Below are 20869 nucleotides of genomic sequence, written 5' to 3'. Positions count from 1 at the left end.
CCTGGGTCCTGGGATCCAGCCCCTCATCCGGCTCTCTGCTCAGTGGAAAGCCTGCTTCTTCCTCTCCCACTCCCCCTGCTTGAGTTCCCCCTGTCCCTGTGTCTATCTCTATCAAATAAATAAAATAAAATAAAATTGAAAAAGATCCTTTTTACATATATCTGTATATGATTTATAAACATATATAAAGAATGTCTATGGGGACTGGTTAGGGATGGAAGAATGAGCGGGATGCCAGCACTTCTGAATTTCTGAGGAACTTTCACAGTCTGCAAAGTGCTTTCACAAATATTACCTCACTTGATCCTCTTTAAAACTCAAGGTCACCCTTAAGCTGTGAAGGCAGGACTAGGAGATAGTTCTGGAGCTGACAAGTCTGGGACTCCAAATTTTTAGCTTTCATTTTTTACATTTTTAGTTTCATTTTTTCAAAAAAGGTTTTGACTGAGCAGGGGGAGCTGCAAGGGGAGGGAAAGAAGGAAGCTCCCTGCTGATCAGGGATTCCCAACACAGGGATGGATCCCAGGACCCAGGGATCATGACCTGAGCTGAAATGAGCCACCCAGGCACCCCACCCCTCTTTTTTTTTTTTTCCCCAAGATTTTATTTATTTATTTGACAGAGATCACAAGCAGGCAGAGAGGCAGGCAGAGAGAGAGATGGGGAAGCAGGCTCCCTGGCGAGCAGAGAGCCCAATGCTGGGCTCGATTGCAGGACCCTGAGATCATGACCCAGGCGCCCCACCCCCCCTTCTTTTTAAAAGATTTTATTCATCTAACCGACAGAGATCACAAGTAGGCGCGGGGGTGGGGGGTGTGGGAGAGCAGGCTCCCTGCGAAGCAGAGAGCCCGATGCGGGGCTTGATCCCGGAACCCGGGACCACGACCCAAGCTGAAGGCAGAGGCCCCAACCCACTGAGCCACCCAGCTGCCCCCCACCCCACTTTTTAAAAAAAATTTTATTTATTAGAGAGAGAGAGAGAGAGAGAGAGAGAGAACGAGTGGGGGGAGGGGCAGAGAGGGAGGGAGACACAGACTCCCCCGCTGAGCAGGGAGTCGGAGCTGGGGCTCCATTCCAGGACCCTGGGATCATGACCCAGCGGAAGGCAGACTCTTACCGCTGAGCCACCCAGGCGCGCCCCCACCCCCGCCTTTTAAATAAAGATTTATTTATTTATTTATTTATTTGACAGATCACAAGTAGGCAGAGAGAGAGCTCAATGCAGGGCTCCATCCCAAGACCCTGAGATCATGACCTGAGCCAAAGGCAGAGGCTTAACCCACTGAGCCACCCAGGCGCCCCCTTTTTTAACGTTTTCTAGATCCTTTCCCATGTGGTTTCATAGTTATGCTTGGATTTTTTTTATTTTTTAAATTTCAGAAGTAATTCATAAACTCGAGTGTGTGGTTACCATGTAAGGTAGTGCCGGGGACACCGGCTTTGGAACTGGCTGACCGCAGCCTCGGCTCCACCCTTCCTTTTGGGATGACCGGGAGGATGCAGCTGTTGAGACTGGAAAACCCTGAGCCCGGGGTTGTTATGTTTACTTCAAGAAAGGGCAACTAATTTAGCGGAAAAAAATGCATATTCCTTGTGCAATGTCGCGAACACGTTCAAGCAGCCCAGTCGCAGGAAGGCAACTCGAATTATAAGATCGCAAGGGGCGCGAAGGGCTTAGTAAACCGAAAAGCGCTCCACCCACTAGACGATCCTGTGAGGCCCCGGGCGGGGAGAGAGGGGCGGTGCTAGGGCCGGGGCGGGGCTGATGCTGGGGCGGTGCCTGCGTCGGCGGCTGCTACGTAGCTCCGCCCCCGGCGTTGGCGCGAGATCCGAACGTCCGTGGAGGCCGTTAGAGCCATTCTGTGAGGCAGCTGGAGCCGGAGCCGGGTGTCCGGCTGGCTGGGTGTCGGCAGCGGCCATGAGGCGGAGAGGCCATGAGGAGGAGGCCTGCGGTGTGTGGCTGGACGCAGCGGCGCTGAAGCGGCGGAGAGTGCAGGTGGGATGTGGGGGCGTGAGAGGGTGTCGGAGGAGGGGTGAAAGGCCTGGACGCCTGAGGTATCCAGGGAGAAGGGAGGCGGTGGAAGTCTAGTCGGGGTCCGAGAAAGAAACAGCTTTGGGAATTCTGAGGCTAGAGGGATTGGAGCCTGCAGAAGGATGAAAAACGGGGTTTGGGAAGAGTGGAGAGGAAATGGGGCGGAAGGCAGGCAGGCTGTGGGTGGGTGAGGAAGAGACTGGGAAAATAAGGCTTCGAGGTGTGGGGAGAGGGTGGAGAGAAAATTTGCTGTGAGGACTGTTGTTTCTGCTTTTTAATGGAACTATACTTGACATTCAGTATCTAGTTAGTTTCAGGTGCACGTGATACTTATTCGATATTTTTATACACAAAGAATTCCACAGGAGAAGTCTGGTTGCCATGGTCACCATTACAAAGTTACTACAATATTATTGACTATATAACCTACGCAGTGTTTCACCTCCCCATGACTTATATATTTTATAACTGGAAGTTTGTGCCTCCTAATCCTCTTCCTTCTGCTCCCCAACCCCTCCCCCCTCTGGTAACTAACTGTTTCCTTATACCTATGCGTCAGTTTCTGTTTTGTTTTGTTATTTAGATTCCACATACAGGAGAAGTTGTATATATTTGTCCTTCTCTGTATGACTTAGTTCACTTAGCATAATACCATAATACTAGGTCCTTCCATGCTGTTGAGAATGGCAAGATTTCATTCTTTGTGGCTGTGTAATACTTCATTGTATATATTTGCCACATCTTTACCCATTTATCGATTGATGGACCCTTGGGTTGTGTCCATATCTTGGCTGTTGTAAATAATACTGCAATGATTATAGGGGTGCATATATTTCTTTCATTTGGTGTTTTCATTCTCTTCAGGTGAATACCTGGAACTGGAATTACTGGATTGTAAATCTACTTTTAATTTTTTAAGGATCTTCCATATTTTCCATAAGTAGCTGCACCAATTTACATTCCCAGCAACAGTGCATGAAAGTTCCCTTTTCTCCACAACCTCTCTACACTGTCTGCATCCTCTCCAACACTTGTAATTTTTTCGTCCTTTTTTCTTCTTTGTCTTTTTGATAATTGCTATTCTAACAGGTTTGAGGTAATATCTCATATTTTCATTTTCCTGATGTTTAATTAATGATGTTGAGCACCTTTTCTTGTGTCTGTTGGGCATCTGTGTGTAATCTTTGACAATAGGCTTTTCAAGTCTTCTGCGCATTTGTTTGTTTTATCTTTTCTAAAAATTTTTTAATTTTTTAATAAACATATAATGTATTATTAGCCCCAGGGGTACAGGTCTGTGAATCGCCAGGTTTACACACTTCACAGGAATCACCTTAGCACATACCCCCCCAATGTCCATAACCCCACCACCCTCTCTCTACCCCCCCTTCCCCCTGCCCCCTCAGTTTGTTTTGTGACATTAAGAGTCTCTTATGGTTTGTCTCCCTCCCAGTCCCATCTTGTTTCATTTATTCTTTTCCTACCCTCTCAAACCCCCAACATTGCATCTCCACTTCCTCATATCAGGGAGATCATGTGATGGTTGTCTTTCTCCTATTGACTTATTTCGCTAAGCATAATACCCTCTAGTTCCATCCATGTCGTCGCAAATGGAAAGATTTCATTTCTTTTGATGGCTGCGTTGTGTATATATATACCACATCTTCTTTATCCATTTATCTGTTGATGGACATCCAGGTTCTTTCCATAGTTTGGCTATTGCGGACATTGCTGCCATAAACATTCGGGTGCACATGCCCCTTGGGATCACTACATTTGTATGTTTAGGGTAAATACCCAGTAGTGCAATTGCTGGGTGGTAAGGTAGCTCTATTTTCAACTTTTTGAGGAAACTCCATGCTGTTTTCCAGAGTGGTTGCACCAGCTTGCATTCCCACCAACAGTGTAGGAGGGTTCCCCTTTCTCCACATCCTTGCCAGCATCTGTCATTTCCTGACTTGTTAATTTTAGCCATTCTGACTGGTGTGAGGTGGTATCTCATTGTGGTTTTGATTTGTATTCCCCTGATGCCGAGTGATGTGGAGCACTTTTTCATGTTTCTGTTGGCCATCTGGATGTCTTCTTTGCAGAGATGTCTGTTCATGTCCTTTGCCCATTTCTTGATTGGGTTATTTGTTCTTTGGGTGTTGAGTTTGCTAAGCTCTTTATAGATTTTGGATACTAGCCCTTTATCTGATATGTTGTTTGCAAATATCTTCTCCCATTCTGTCAGTTGTCTTTTGGTTTTGTTAACTGTTTCCTTTGCTGTGCAATTCTGCCCATTGTTTAATTTTTTTTTTTTAAGAATTTATTTATTTGATAGAGATCACAAGTAGGCAGAGAGGCAGGCAGAGAGAGAAAGAGGAAGCAGGCTCCCTGCTGAGCAGAGAGCTGGATATGGGACTCTGAGATCATGACCTGAGCTGAAGGCAGAGGCTTAACCCACTGAGCCACCCAGGTACCCCTAATCTTTTTTTTTTTTTTAAGTGTTGTGTAACTCTGTATTTTGGATGTTAACCCTTTATCAGATGTATGATTTGCAAATACCTTCTCCCATTCAGTAGGGTGCAGTTCTGTTTTGTTGATGGTTTCCTTTGCTCTGTAGAAGCTTTTTAGTTTAATGTAATCCTCTTTGCTATTTTGGCTTTTGTTGCCCTTGTCTGAGGAGATTGGTTCAAAGAAATCCTACTGAGACTGATGTCAAAGAGCTTGCTGCCCATCTTTTTCTTCCAAGAGTTTTATGGCTTCAGGTCTTAACATTCAAGTCTTTAATCCATTTCGAATTTATTTTTATATATGGTGTAAGATAGTGGTCTAGTTTCATTCTTTTGCATGTAGCTTGTCCAGATTTCCTAGCACCATTTATTGAATGGTGCTTTTCCCCATTGTATATTCTTTTCCCCATTGTATATTCTTTTCTCCTTTGTAGTAGATTAATTTTCCATATACATGTAGGTTTATTTATGGGCTCTCTGTTCTATTCTGTTGATCTATGTGTGTCTTTGTGTCAGTGCCATACTGTTTTGATTACTATAACTTTGTAGAATAGTTTGAAATCAGCATATTTACAGCTTTGATCTTTATTAAGATTGCTTTGTCTGTTTGTGGTCCCATACAGATTTTAGGAGTACTTTTTTCTAGTTTTGTGGAAAATTGTATTTTGATGGATTGTACTGAATTTGTAGATTGCTTTGGGAAGTACTAATATTTTAACAATATTAATTTGTCAGTCCATGAGCAGAGTATATCTTCCCATTTATTTTTATCATCGTCAGTTTCTTTCTTCCATATCCCACAATCTTCAGAGTACAAGTCTTGCACCTGTTTGGATAAATTTATTCCTAGATATTTTATTCTTTTTGATGCAGCTGTAAATGGGATTGTTTTCTTAATTTCCATGATAGCTCATTATAGTGTGTAGAAATGCAACCGTAGTTGAATAGCTATTTATGGTAATAGCTCCCTTCCTGGGGCAGGTCCTCTAAATTCTTTTAAATAGTTGGGGGAAGGTCAGCAATTATTCCTAAGCCTTCTGTTCCTTAAAAATAATCAGCCTAAAATAGTACATATGCCAAAGAGACACATTTTGGGGTGGCAAATTTTGCTCCTTGCAGTGGCTGCAGTCTCCTGAACAAATTAAGGGCTGTTAAAAAGCATCATACAACTAAAGTCATTTTTTGAGAAATAACAAATGAACCACCTGTTCCTTTAATTTTTTTTTTTTTCCTTAAAAATGAGGTAGGTATGTTCATCTGGTACATAATTTAAAATGTATGGCAGTGTTAGACAGTGAAATAACTCCCTAATACTTTTAACCATCCTTGGCCCATCTCAGAGGCCACAACTTTCTTGCACATTCTTCTACACATATTCTATATACGCACAAGCAAACAGTATCTATTCTTTCTTGTAAATAGTAGCATGTTCTACATTGTTCTGCAACTTGCTTTTTCTCACTTATTGCATCTTATGTATCATTTCATATGCATCCACAAAGAGCTGCTTTATTCTTTTTCTTAAAAAAAAAGATTTCATTTGTTTATTAGAGAGAACACAAGTGGAGGAGGGAGGCAGAGGGGGAGAAAGAAACACCAACAACCACCTCCCCCACCCCCACCCCTGCTGAGCAGGTAGCTGCTTTCTTCTTTTTAAAGACTTGATACTATTCCATTATATGGAATAGTATCCATTATATGCAATAGTATTGCCTTGGTCTACTCAAGCTGACAATAACAAAATAGTATAGACTGGGTGGCTTAAACAACAGAATTCATTTTCTCACAGTTCTGGAAACTGGAAGTCCAAGATCAGAGTGCTGCCATGGTCAAGTTCCAATAACGACTTTCTTCTTGGATTGCAGACAGTGAGCTGCCTTCTCCCCATGTGCTCAGATGGCCTTTTCTTGGTACATGTGTGTTTGGTGAGAGATGTGTTAAAAATTTGGGGGGTGGGCACCTGAGTGGCACAATGGGTTAAGCATCTGATTCAGTTTCAGCTCAGATCATGATTTCAGGGTCGTGAGATTGATCCCTATATCGGGCTCCTCACTTAGAGTCTGCTTGAGATTCTCTTTCCCTCTTCCTCTCCCCCTCATGCTCTTTCTCTCTCAAATGAATAAATAAATCTTAAAAACAATTTTTTAAACTTTGTTAAAAACTAGTTCTTTTTTTAATTATTATTTATTTATTTGACAGAGAGAGATCACAAGTAGGCAGAGAGGCAAGCAGAGAGAGAGAGGAGGAAGCAGGCTCCCTGCTGAGCAGAGAGCCCGATGTGGGACTCGATCCCAGGATCCTGAGATCATGACCTGAGCCGAAGGCAGCGGCTTAACCCACTGAGCCACCCAGGCGCCCAAAACTAGTTCTTTAAAAAAAAAACTAGTTCTTTGACTTTTTAAGACTTCCACTCCAGAGCAGAGTACTAAAGATTCCCTTTCACAGGATGTAGAAACCTGCCTTTTCCTAGAGTAGCTATCAATAGGCATACATTTGTTTGAGTTTTAATGTCAGTCATTAATAGACAGTTGCTCATGACCAGTGTTTTAGAAAATATGCTCCTTCCCACCTGATCCCTCAACAAACTGCTATTTGGGGGCAACTAATGGGGTGGTTCATAATTTTGCCAGAAAATAAATGCCTATGTTTGGAGTGAGTTTGCTTCTTTCTTGGTCCCACAGAAGCATGATAGGCTTGGCCTCATTACTTAGGCCTCATTACTTAGGCCTCCTCATTTCTTAGGATACTGTATTTGTCTTCATTTCAGTTTTTTTATTGTGAAAGTAATATATGTTTCTTAAAAAAAAATCAGTATAGAATTAAGTAAAAAACAAAACTTCACTGGTGGTAGCTGCTTTTAACAATTGGTATTTTTTGAGACAGTTTCTATGTGTATAAATATGTTTTCCCCACAAAAGAGATTATTTCAAACATACTCACCTTTCACTAAATATATGGAGAACTTTCCATGTGATACATGAGTTTTAGTATGAATTTTTCAAAAGGACTTTTATTTTATTTTTTAAAAGATTTTATTTATTTATTTGACAGGGAGAGACCGTGAGAGAGGGAATACAAGCAGGGGAAGCGGGAGAGGGAGAAGCAGGCTTCCGGCCGAGCAGGGAGCCCAATGTGAGACTCGATCTCAGGGGTCCATTGTGGGGCTCCATCCCAGGACCCCAGATCATGATCTGAGCTGAAGGCAGATGCTTAACAACTAAGCCACCCAGACGCCCCATCAAAAGGCCATTTTAATTTACATGATTTTCAAGTTTTGTATTTTAACTTTGTTACCTCTTTATTAAAACACGGAGAAATATTTCTGAAAGGTTTCTCCCACAATAAAGAGGTAAAAAGATTTAGTATGTATTTTGTATATTTGCTATCTTGTAGGTGTTTTCTCATTCTTCTTCATCTGTAATGCAGCATACTTTCTTGCCCTTGAAATATATGTAGCAGAGAAGGAGAAGTGAGCCTAAGAAGGGGACAGAAATGCGAAGATAACAGAAATCTTGGCTGAGTCATCAGTGGTTTCTGACTGCCTTGGTGGAACACGGAATGCCACTGTGACAGTCTGTAGCTTCACTAACATTCAGTCCATCAGCAAATTCTCTGGACTCTGCCTTCATATGTTCAGAATCTCATAATTTCCTACTATTTCTACCACTGCTACCTGATCCAGTATGATTGTGACCTTTTGCTCACTGTTAATTTTAAAACCATCTAGTGGTTTGCTATCTTCTGGTAAAACCCAGAATCTCTGAGGCCTACAAGGCATGGTTTGGCCTTGTATGTTTGCCTTCTCCTACATTTTAGACCTCATCTACTACTCTTTTCTCTGTCTGACTGTTGTAGTCATATGGGCCTTCTTGCTGGCCTTCAAGCCAAGTATACCTCTGCAGAGAGTTTTGTACACCTTGAAATGCATAGGGATTAAAATACCACATGTTCTTTCATTTGTTAGTTTGTCAGCTTATTGAGTCCCATTTCTTAACCATAAAAACGCCTTTCCCTTATCCCCTACTCCCTAACACTTTAGTCTTGCTTTATTTATCTCCATAGCCCTTTACCATTAGATACACTATATACTGTGTATTTAATTTTCATTTATGATCTTCCCCTACTAGAATGAAATTTCCATTAGGCAGTCCTTCAGACAGTGGCACATGGTAGGTTCTCACTACAAATTTGCTGAATGAGCGAATCAATCCATCTGAGCTTTGCTTTCAGAAAACCTTTTAGATACGGTCATAGTTGCTCATTCTTTCTTTCTCTGATGAGAAGTAGGAGGACTTTGAGTTTTTTAGAGCAAAGATGGATGGGAGGACGCCTCCAGTAAAATGGCAGTTAAAGTGTGTACTTAACAGGAGTACCTGGGTTTCTTGGTTAGTTGAGCCTTTGAGTCTTCATTTCGGTTCAGATCATGATCTCACGGTCGTGAGATGAAGCCCTGCACTGGGCTCTGTGCTCAACAGACAGTAGTCTGCCTTGAGATTCTCTCTTCCTCTCTGCTTCCCCACTCTCAAATAAATAAATCTTAAAAAGAAAAAGTGTGGACCTAACAACAAAAAAAAAACCTCTGTGATACTTACTGAAATGCTGAAAAAAGAAAAACAAAAATAGAGGAGGAAAGTATGTCACTGAAACTGAATAAGCTTAATAATAATACTGAAGTCCGTGGTAGCAACACTGTTGGGGTCGGTGCTGTAAGACTGATAAGGATCTGTGAATGTAACTTGACAAATATTTATCAATATGACCTTTTTGTAATGGCTTATGGTTTGTAAAAGTTTTTTTACACGTATTGTTTCACCACTTCCTCAGTAGCTTTGTGAGGGAGGTGAGATTATCTCCATTTTGCAGATGAAGAAATTGAAGTTCAGATAGAGATTTGCTTCAGATCACATCAGAGTAAGTGCAGCTCTATGGCTTGATTCCAGGTCTTCTGACTCTTGTTCCAGTGTGGGTTTTTTTTTTTTTTTTCCATAATGTATAAGGTGTCTTCAGATGATAAAAAGGTGAATAATGAATAAGGTAGTTCTAACCCTGGCAGCATGGAATATGGTAGGAACACAAATAACTGTCAGACAGACAGTAAGTAAGACAGTAAGTTAGAGGCATAAGGAAATTCTAAGCATTTAGAGAAGGAAGAGATTATGTTTTATTACGAGTGGAGGGCTAATGGTTTTAAAATATGTCCACAAATTCTTTGATACCTCTCTCTTTAACAGGTGGATGTTAAATCCCCTCTTCTCCCCCCACCCCCAAGTATGGGACATACTTCGTGACTGTTGACTAGAAGGTGGTGGAAGTGTTAGAGTTCTGAGGTTAGGTCATAAACAGCATTGCAGCTTCAGCCTCATTCTGCCTTTAGGGGAAGTCAGCTCTCACGTTGTGCAGACATGCAGGCAGCTCTGTGGAGACCTCCATGTGGTGAGGAGCCTTATTGAATTTGCTAGCAGTTGTGTGAGTGAGTCACCTTGAAAATGCATATTGCAACACTGCTTGATACCTTAAATGCAACCTAATGAGACTGTGAGCCAGAACTATGCAGATAGGCTGCTTTCCAATTCCTGATGCATAGAAGTTGTGAGATAATAAATGTTGTTTTAAGCTGCTAAATTTTGTGGCAATGTGTTAATGCAGCAACAGAAGATAATACAGATTTAGCAGTGGAGTACCACCCAACGAAAACCTAAAATGGGGGAGTGGCTTTGGCATGGGGCAATGGGTGGCAGCTGGAAGGACTTTGGAGAGAGTGCTAGTGAAAGCTTGAAGAGCTTGTAAGAAACTATTTCTAGAACTGGGATGGCCTTTGAGGAGACTTGTGGGTAAGGGTTTAAAGGAAAGTGAGAACATATCTTACTGGAAACTAGAGGAAAGGGAATCCTTGTTATGTGGTCACAGAAAGTTGCCTGCAACTCCTGTTGGTTGTAGTAAGGTGGAAGATAGAGAATGTACCTGAGGAACTGGGCAATGTGATGTAGCTAAGGAGGTTTACAGGCAGTGCAGAAGGGCTACCTGGTTTCTTCTCACTGATATAGCAAAGTGCCAGAGGATCGAGAGAAGCTGAAGGAAGGCCAGTTAAACAAAAAAGAACCTAGACTTGCTGGTTTTGAAAATTCTCAGCTTCTTCAGGTGGTACACAGTGGATTTTTCTTTGCAGGAAGTTTTAAAATTGCTAATTTAATCTCTTGTTATAAGTCCATTCAGATACACTCATGGAAAGAATGTCATTTTTAGTCACTAGGGAAATGCAGATCCAAACCACAAGCAGATACCACTTCACATCCACTAGGATGGCTATAATCAAGAAGATAATATCAAGTGTTGGCAAGGATGTGGAGAAATTGGAAACCTCGTATATTACATGGTGCACGCATACAGTGGTATAGGAGTTTGCGGAACAGTTTGGCAGTTCCTCAAAATGTTCAGCATGCTTTATCCTATGACCCAGCACTTCTGCTTTTCAGTATAGACCCAAGATATGAAAAGATAGTCTGCACTAAAACTTGTACACCAGTGAACGAATGTTTGAATGTTTATAGCAGCATTTCTCATAACAGCTAAAGAGTGGAAACAACCAAAATGCCCCCAATGATGAATGAGTAGATAAAATAGTATATCTAAACAGTGGAATGTTACTTGGCAATAAAAAGGGATTGAAGTATCTGACATGCTACAGTGTGGATGGACCTCCAAAAGGTGCTCAGTGAGAGAAGCTGGTCACAAAGACCAGATACTGTGTGATGTGTGAAAGGTCCAGAATAGACTGATCTTTTTTTTTTAAGATTTTATTTATTTGAGAGAGTGAGCAGGAGAGAGAGTGCGGTGTGAGCATGAGTGGGGGAGGAGCAGAGGGAGACGGAAAAGCAGGCTCCTCACTGAGCAGGACTCGATCTAGGGACTCCGGGATCATGACCTGAGCCAAAGGCAGATGCTTAACCAACTGAGCCACCCAGATGCCTCCAACAGCTGTTTTTGGTCAGACTTCTTTTTTTTTTTTTTTAATTTATTTTTATTTGACTGATAGAGATCACAAGTAGGCAGAGAGGCAGGCAGAGAGAGAGGGAGGAGGAAGCAGGCTTCCCGCTGAGCAGAGAGCCCAATGCAGGGCTCGATCCCAGGACCCTAGGATCATGACCTGAGCCGAAGGCAGAGGCTTTAACCCACTGAGCCACCCAGGCGCCCTGTTTTTGGTCAGACTTCTTAAACAGTCCTCCTTAGAGTATCCTTATTAGGTAGTGTCCTTTTAGCATGGCTTGATAAGGCATGATAGTGACTGATTTGAAAAGATTTTCTATGAGAGTGGAGGCGGGGAGTTGGAGAAGTGGGAAGAGATGAGTATGGGACCTGAGAAGCATAAAAGAAGAAGTAACATAGCAAAAAGAATTAAACACATACATTTATGTTTTCTGAATCTATGTCAATATGTAAGGATAATGAGATTTCGTTCATAAATTCAAGGCCAGTGACCCTAATCAGAAAAGTAAGTTGAATCAAATTATATGCTAGACTTGAAGGCCATATGAATAATTAAAAAGGGGAATTAAATGGGTTGAAAGCAGAAATTTAAGACAAACTTGCAGGTAAATTATCAGAAGACATAAAGATAGAAAGAGAGCTAAACTGAATTTAAATGCCATGGAATCATGAAAACATTTCCTAGTAGTAAGGAGGGTGAATTGTATGAACCCAGGTCTGCTTTGATAATAGAGTTGTGGTGTTTAGGAAAGGGCCAGACTCTTGGGGTGACTTGGCAGCCATGAGAGGTGTTGTTCTCTGTAGGAATACATCACAGGTCATCCTTGTGATAGCAAGAAAGTAGGAGCACCATGATTGTAGGAAGTCAGTTTTTCCTTCTACCATTCTGAAGGAAGAAAACTTGATAGGAACATGAATATGATATACTGAGGTACTAGAGATTCTTTGGTTTGATTAGACAGGCTTTCTTATACTGTGTGACACACACACACATAGGCTGCCTTTATTTTGAGGTAAGAATATTCAGCTGAAGGACTACCTGGGTCCCTTCAGTTCCAGAGGACCTATTCTCACTCAGAGTCTAAACATTCCACTGAGATAAACACAGTTCCTTAAAGCCAAACTCTTCTAAGGGAGCTATAACTGAGAGCAGCATCACTCTTGACACTGCTTTGACCTAAGTAAGGAATTGTCTTACTCTTGGCTAAGATGGCCAACTTGGTGAAAAACTTTGTTCCCGATGTTCTATTAATTGAGGTCTGTTTTCTGATATTATGTAGTTTGTATAAGTCTTTTTTTTTTAAAGATTTTATTTATTTTTTTGAGGGAGAGTGAGCTCGAGCTTTTGGGGGAGGACAGAGGGACAGGGAGAGGCAGATACCCCACGGAGCAGAGAGCCCAGTGTAGAGCTTGATCCCAGGACTCTCAGATCATGATCTGAGCTTAAGGAAGACATTAACTGACTGAGTACCTAGGTGCCATATATAAGTCTTTTTAGAGGACTTGGTATGTTTTTTAAATTTTATTTTAAGTCCAATATAATTAACATACAGTGTTAAATTAGTTTCAGTGATTAAACATTTCATATATTACTCAGTGCTCATTAAGATAAGTATACTCTTAACCCCCTTCACCTCTTTCACTCATCACCCACCCACCTCCCCTTTGGTAACCATCTGTTCTCTATAATTAAGAGTCTGAGTCTGTTTTCCCATTTGTCTCTTTTTTTCATTTGTTTGGTTTCTTAGATCCCACATGTGAGTGAAATCTTATGGTATTTGTCTTTTTCTGACTTGTTTTGCTTATTAGCATTATACTCTTTAGATCCATCCATGTTGCAGATGGCAAGATTTCATTCTTTTTTATGGCTGAACAATATTCCAGGGTGTGTGTGTGTGTCTGTGTCTGTGTGTAGTACAGTACATTTTCTTTATCCATTCGTCTATCAATGGACACTTGGGCTGCTTCCATAATTTGGCTATTGTAAATAATGCTGTAATAAAGATAGGGGTGCATATATCCTTTTTGAATTAATGTTTTTGTATTTTTTTTTAAAGATTTATTTATTAGAGAGAGAGAGTGCACAAGCAGGAGTTGCAGAGGGAGAAGGGAAAAAAATCTCAAGCAGACTCCACACCGAGTGTAGAGCCCAATGTGGGGCTCAATCTCATGACCCAGAGATTGCAGTCCCACCCAAAACCAGGTTTCAGAAGCTTAACCAACTGCGCCACCCAGGCACCTCTAGTGTTTTTGTACTCTTTGGGTAAATACCCAGTAGTGTGATTATTGGATCATATGATAGTTCTATTTTTAATTTTTTGAGGAAACTCAGTGGCTATACCAGTTTGCATTCCCACTAACAGTGCACGAGGGTTCCTTTTTCTCCACATCCTCGCCAACACCTATTGTTTCTTGTGTTTTTGATTTTAGTCATCTGACAGGTATGAAATGATATGACATTGTAGTTTTGATTTGCATCTCCCTGATGATGAGTGATGTTGAGCATCTTCATGGGTCTGTTGGGCATTTGTATGTCTTCTTTGGAGAAACGTCTGTTTATGTCTTTTTTTTGTTTTTTTAAAGTAGGCTCCATACACAATATGGAGCCCGTTGTGGGGCATAAATCCATGACCCTGTGATCAAGACCTGAGCCAAGATCAAGAGTTGGACATTGGGTGCCTGGGTGGCTCAGTGGGTTAAGCCGCTGCCTTCGGCTCAGGTCATGATCTCAGGGTCCTGGGATCGAGTCCCGCATCGGGCTCTCTACTCTGCAGGGAGCCTGCTTCCTCCTCTCTCTCTCTCTGCCTGCCTCTCTGCCTACTTGTAATCTCTCTCTGTCAAATAAATAAATAAATAAATCTTAAAAAAAAAAGAGTTGGACATTTAACCAACTGAGCTACTCAGGCACCCCTGTTCATGTCTCTGCCCATTTTTTATTTGGATTATTTGGGGGGTGGGTTTGGTGTTGTATTGTGGAAGTTCTTTATATTTTTTGTCTATTAACCCTTTATCAGATTTATCATTTGCAAATATCTTCTCCTCTTCAGTAGGCTGTGTTTTAGTTTTGTTGATAGTTTCCTTTGCTATGAAGAATTTTTTTATTTTGATGTCTCTATAGTTTATTTTTGCTTTTGTTTCCCCTGTCTCAGGAGACATATCTAGAAAAATGTTAATGGCCAGTTTCAGAGAAATTACTGCCTGTGCTCGCCTAGGATTTTTACCATTTCAGGTCTCACATTTAGGTCCTTCAACCACTTTTTAAAAAAGATTTTATTTATTTTAGAGAGAAAAGAGGGCACACGAGAGCACACAAGGCGGGAGGAAGGTAGGGTAGAGAGAGTCAGAGTAGGGGGAGAAGCAGACTCCCCACAGAGCAGGGAGCCCGACTCAGGCCTTGATCCCAGGACCCTGGGATCGTTACCTGAGCCAAAGGCAGATGCTTAACTGACTAAGCCACCTGGGTGCCTGGCCCTTAATCCATTTTGAGTTTATTTTTGTGTATGGTGTAATCAAGTGGTCTGGCTTCATTCTTTTGCATGTAGCTGTCCAGTTTTCCTGACACCATTTGTTGAAGAGACCTTTTCCAATTGCATATTCTTGCCTCCTTTGTTGAAGATTAATTGACCACATAATTGTGGGTTTATTTCTGAGTTTTCTATTTTGTTCCATTGATCTATGTATCTATTTATGCCAGTACCATATTGTTCTGATTGCTACAACTCTGTGGGATGGAATATTTGGTAGAATTAATCTGTGAAGCTGTTTTGTCCTGGACTTTTGATTGTTGGGAGTTTGTTTTTTTTTTAATTACTGATTCAATTTCATTGCTGGTAGTCGGTCTGTTCAAATTTTCTATTTTTTCCTGATTCAGTTTTGGGAAGTTACATGTTTCTAGGAATTTATTCATTTTTCTAGGCTGTCCAATTTGTTGGCATATAATTTTTCATAGCATTATCCTACAATCCTTTGTATTTGTGTTGTAGGACTTAGTATTCTTATAGTTATTTAAATAACTATATATTATTGGTCTGTCTTTTCCCATAAGGTTTAAGCTTTACCAGAGCAGAAACAATCTGTTTTATTCTTCAGTATATTCCCAGTACTAGAATATAGGTGCTAAAATACTTGTTGGCATACTCTCTCTCATAGTTTCACATATCTAGGATGTTTCTGATATAAAATTTAGAGAGCCATGTGCTTCTTTGGGCTTCCTCATAGCATGGTAGCCAGGTTCTAAGAGGGAGGATCTCAAGACAGCAAGACAGAGTGCATGGCATTTTTATGACCTATTTTTGGAAAAATGTAGTGTTATTTCTGTCATACTTTATTGGTTAGTCACAAAATTCTTCCCAAGTTCAAGGTGAAGGAATATGGACTTTGCAACTTGAGGAGTGGCAGCTTCTCCAAATTCCAGTCTCAATGTATTCAATTAATCCAGAATGCAGTGCCTGTGTACTTTATATATTTTGGTCTGGCAAGCGATTCCAGGCCTAAAGCTAGAGGCATCATAGTGCTCACCTCATTTGTTTTCCTTCTCTCGGAGCTCACAGTCCAATGCAATTCCTTTTGTCCACCATCTATTATCAGTTGTTTCATGTATTTTATTCAGTTTTCTAGTTTTGTATGTTGGAGGGAAAAGTTCCACACCAGTATTGCAAGTTAGAGTATGAGTTTTACACCAAGGATTTCATTCTTCTTTTATCCACTTAAGATACATTTTAGTTTCCAAATGTAAAAATGAAGTCAACTTTGGGCTAGAATTAATAATTTGATTTCATCTCAGACCTATCTCCAGCTTACAACATGAAAATCGGCAAATCTTGTTTCTTTGGTTTTCTTGCAAACTGAATTGAATATAAATTACACTCTTCTTAGGGTTACTTCTCAGGCATTCCATAACAAGCAAGTGGAAATAAAACCAAATTATACTAAATAAAGATGAGGTTATATTTATAGTTAGTTGACAAAACTTACTTCCCTAACCCTTTCTGGTACAAATTGATACTATAACGTACAAAGGGACTGAGAGTGTATAAGACTGGCTGTTTCCCTGCTTGTCCTCCTAGTAATAACCAATTAGTATTGAACCTGAGGAACTGTGTAAGCCTTTTATGTGAATTAACTCACCAAATCTTTGTAACAGCCCTATGGGATAGGTACTTCACTGTCCTCATTTCACACGAGAATGAGACCTAGATCAAGCACTTGCATAGGGTCACACAGTACTAAGTAGCTGTGGCAGAATTGGAATTGACTTGAACCCTAGCTCTGTCAGCCATGCTCTCAACTGTATGTAAGTATTTGAAAACCACTAAAAATGTGTCAACTGCTGCTGAGGTAGAATCATTAGTTATCTTTAAGTGTAAGAGAGAGTATCATTCTTGGAATCACATCAATAAATCTTGTTTAGTCAGTGTGACTGAGTTCTGTGGGGAAGCAGAAAGATTGGGCTATAGTTGGAATATGTGATTTCCTAAAAAAACCAAACATCATCAGTGTGACAGGAAATAGTAGATGATGATGTACAGCAAAAACTAACCAGAAAGTAGCAGAGTAGTGGAGTCCAAAGGGCCCAGTGTGGTTCCATGAAGGTCACGGGTGTTTATTGAATCTCTCCTGTCTGGCAGCTGTTTTGGTTTTAATAGGTGCTATTATTTTTTTTCTCCCCCTTCTCAGACACATTTAATGAAGCCAAACACCAAAATGTTAACACTCTTTCCTGGAGAGAAAAAGGCTAAGATTTCTCTTACTCAAAGAATTCCACCTACAGGCATTCGGCAGACCAGCATTGCTTCCTTCCTCACCCTGCAGCCAGGTATGATGACCCGCCTGGGAATACCCGGGGAGAAAAAAGGAGTGTGTGCGTTTTTCCAAGCTGGAAAATTTATGAGAGGTGGCAACACCAGTGCATTGTGTTAAACTTGGCTGACTCATTAGAAGAGGATATCAAACAACAAAGCATCCCCTTCTGCTAAGCAGTATAAATGTGCTTTTACTAACCTTTTCTCATTCTGTGTGCTCAGTCTAATATTAAATATTTGTATTCCTTGACATAGCGAGGAGAAAGGTATGTTTGGGGAGTTGGGGTGTGCAGGGGAGCTGATCTGCCCTAGTTAGGTAAATGTCTTGGATTGGCCATAATGAGCAGTGTACAAATGATTACTTGACAACATATATTTCTGTATAATGCTTCTCAACATTCAGAGTTCAAAGATGCTTTTTTTTCTTAGAATGGTTGGCATAAAGTTGTCTCATTATCCTTTGGCAGTTTTTTGCTTACATGTCCCTTTCCAGGTGACGAGCTGCTTCAGAGCAGGGTGTCTGCCAACTGGAGGGTTTTGAGAGGAGAGCTCTAACTCCTGATGTGATTCCCAGGATTGCTTTACACAGATCTTCAAAATTCACTGTCCCTGCCCCAAAGAGAAACTTAAAATAAGCACCCTTGGCTTTAAGTAACAAGGGCAGATTTCTTTCAAGGACACCTCTGATTTTTTTTTTTTTAAAATTAACTAATTATTTATTTTTAAGTAGGTTCTGTGTCCAGCATGGAGCCCAACATGAGGCTTGAACTTACGACCCCAAGATTAAGGCCTGAGCTGAGATCAAGAGCTGGATGCTTAATAGTCTGAGTCTCCCAGTCATCCCCTGGTATTTCAGAATTCTGGTATATTTATAATCTGTTGAATTTTTAGGCAAAGTTGAGAAATCTTTCACAAAACAGTTTCTGCAGTATAATTCTTGTTGGAGAAGGAAAAAGGAAATCATTCAGCTTTGTAATTAGATCTTGGTATAATTTAGGGGAAAGGTAGTCCATGTTATTCATCCTTAAAGCAGAACAGTATCCATTCCATGCCTGATGAAATGGACAAGCTAGACACTAGCAGTCATTTATTATTGTTTGTCTAACTGGTTGACTTAGCATCTGATTGTCTTTATTCCCCTTCCCAAGCCATATTTGCAGAGTAGAAGCCCTAATGTTATTTGTACTGTCACCAGAAAGTTTCTTAGAGTTGGATGGTTAATGTGATCTTAGTGACCTTACAAAAATTGTGTTGTGCATATTTCTCAAAGGATAATATCCAGGAATATATATTTGGCCAAGATCACTATTTAACAGAAACCGTATCAAATAAAAAACAAAGGCAAAACTCATGTGCCCTGTTAAACCCCATATCCTAAAACACAGCTGGAAAAGTAGGCTGTGGTCTGAGTATACCTACCACGTTTGACTTGAGTAGGTCATTAGAAGCATCATCTATTTGAGTAGTGGAATATAAGGTCTGAGGTTTAGAAGGATCATTCTAGCAAAAGCAGAGATTGAAAGCAGGAAGATCATGGGGTGCCTGGGTGGCTCAGTCAGTTAAATGTCTGACTCCAGCTCAGGCCATGATCTCTGGATCCTGGGACTGATGCCCCATGTTGGGCTCCCTGCTGAGTGGGGAGTCTGCTTCTCCTTTTCTGCCCCCTTCCCATTCTTTCTCTCTCTCAAATAAATAAAACCTTTTAAAAAAAAGAAAGAAAGAAAGAAAGAAAACAGGAAGATCAGCTGTAAATGTGTGTGATGAGTCTAACTAAGACCCCTGTGCTAGATGATGATAGTAGCCGATACAGATTTCAGAAAAAGCCAGCTAAATCCTGCTCAGGGCAGAGATTTCCTGCAGAATAATTATTCACATCTGTTTTGCTAGGAAAGACAAATGGTGGTGACCAGAGGAGTGTTTCGTCTCATATAGAAAGTCAGATCAACAAAGAGTCTGAGAAAGATGCAGCCCATCTAGATCATGTGTTCCAGGGCTTGGAGGACGAGTGCATGTCATCCCCATTAGCCACTTCAACCCCTGCAGATACCCAGGAAGCTGGACTTTCTCTTCATTCCCTCCAGGCTTCTGACCACCACAGAATGGGAACTCCATTTTTGACTATGCTGTCTTTGCCCCAGCCTGACAGCTTGGTCTGTGCTGGAAAGAGCAAAGCCTCGTTCTCTTGTTCCTTCACTCAGAACTTGGAAGGTTACTTGCTGGACCAAAAGGAAGGAGATAAAGACTCTTTCTGGAAAAGGGAATGGCTTCATGGATCTAAGGAAAAAAACTATCAGGATGTGGAGAGACGCATTCAACCACCCCGGGGCAAGGGCCTTCACTCCTTGAACAAGATTAAATTGGGAAAGGTGTCTGCCCAAGAAACCAGGCAGGACCCCATCCTCCTTCAAACATTACATTCCTGGAATGGAGAAAACACAGACTTAGTGAAACAAAGCCCTTGTCCTGTCCCTGCGTTTTCCTGGGACAGTGAGAAGAATGACTCCTGGAGTCAGCTTTTCACTGAGGATTCTCAGGGCCAGCGGGTCATTGCCCACAACTCTAGAGCTCCTTTCCGAGATGTAACGAACAATCAGAATCGGGACTTAGGGCAGTTGCACAATAGCTCTTGGGCTCAGTGCCAGGAGAGGCCAATTCATTTAAATCTGCAGCCTGATTTGCTCTTTACCCAGGATTCTGAAGGTAATCAAGTTATCAGGCACCAAGTCTAAATACCTCTATGATGGTTTGGTTCTAGAAGTACCTTGAGATGACAGAACTATAGTAAAATATTGGACGGGAGGGCAGTGGAGGGAGGCAAGGGATGAAGTTATTGAGCATTTCTTTGTGTAAATAAACCAGGTGGTGCCACTTGTTGAGACTGTATGATTGGCATCGTGCGTCTCCCCGGGAAGAGGTGGCTGGTAACCTTGGCCAAGTCTGTGATGAGCACTGAGAGGAGGTAGGGCAGATACTTATCCTTCTACTAAAGAGCACTTACTCAGCCTGCATAGCCCCCTTTTTGCCCTTTCAGATCCCTGACTAGGACATTGCTTCTCACGAATGTGTATTCTAATCTCTGGCTGTTATCTTACCCATGCAGCTTTGGGACCATTATTCCTGACACCATTTTGAGTTATAAGGCTTATTTCCTGGGTCCAGGGAGGATAGAGAGATAAATAGTAGAATGATGGTAGGGTGTTTTTGTTTTGAAGTAGGCTCCACGCCCAGTGTGTAGCCTAATACAGGGCTTGAATTCATGACCTTAAGACTTGAGCTGAGATCCAGTCAGATGCTTAACTGACTGAGCCACCCAAGCACCCCAATGGTAGTTTTTCTTTTTGTTTTTGTTTTTTGTGGGGACTTTATAGCATTTTAAAGTTTTATATTATATGTTTAAACATCTCTCTAAAAAAAGCCTGTGCTGGGGCACCTGGGTGGCTCAGTCAGTTAAGCATCTGCCTTCATGATCTCTGGGTCCTGGGATAAAGCCCCACATGGGACTCCCTGCTTAGTGGACAGTCTCCCTCTCCCTCTGCCCCTACTTACCCCCCCCCGCA

At 41.4% G+C, this 20869-nt stretch overlaps 1 protein-coding gene across 2 annotated transcripts; it reads left to right on the top strand.

Moving 5' to 3' along the window:
- The first annotated feature begins 1850 nt into the window (after positions 1 to 1850).
- On the top strand, positions 1851 to 20525 carry LOC122899597 (aurora kinase A and ninein interacting protein). 2 transcript variants are annotated; one of them, XM_044237483.1, is made up of 3 exons: positions 1851 to 1996; positions 17188 to 17326; positions 19200 to 20525. In XM_044237483.1, the coding sequence occupies exons 1-3, from the start codon at positions 1919 to 1921 to the stop codon at positions 20039 to 20041; spliced, it is 1059 nt and encodes a 352-aa protein (XP_044093418.1). In that variant the 5' UTR covers positions 1851 to 1918; the 3' UTR covers positions 20042 to 20525. The 2 variants fall into 2 exon arrangements, with proteins under 2 accessions (XP_044093418.1, XP_044093419.1); XM_044237484.1 differs by lacking the exon at positions 1851 to 1996 and adding an exon at positions 9399 to 9438.
- Positions 20526 to 20869: the final 344 nt, after the last annotated feature.

This window comes from Neovison vison, chromosome 2 (genome assembly GCF_020171115.1).
Source record: "Neovison vison isolate M4711 chromosome 2, ASM_NN_V1, whole genome shotgun sequence".
Taxonomy (NCBI): domain Eukaryota; kingdom Metazoa; phylum Chordata; class Mammalia; order Carnivora; family Mustelidae; genus Neogale; species Neogale vison.
This window is presented reverse-complemented; position numbering and strand designations above follow the sequence as displayed.

What these genes read in the sequence shown, in the direction of transcription:
- LOC122899597 (XM_044237483.1), top strand. Translation starts at nt 1,919, where the DNA reads ATGAGGCGGAGAGGCCATGAGGAGGAGGCCTGCGGTGTGTGGCTGGAC. An exon ending in TGAAGCGGCGGAGAGTGCAG is followed by an intron (nt 1,997 to 17,187) that starts GTGGGATGTGGG and finishes CCCCCTTCTCAG; the next exon opens with ACACATTTAATGAAGCCAAA. An exon ending in CTTCCTCACCCTGCAGCCAG is followed by an intron (nt 17,327 to 19,199) that starts GTATGATGACCC and finishes CTGTTTTGCTAG; the next exon opens with GAAAGACAAATGGTGGTGAC.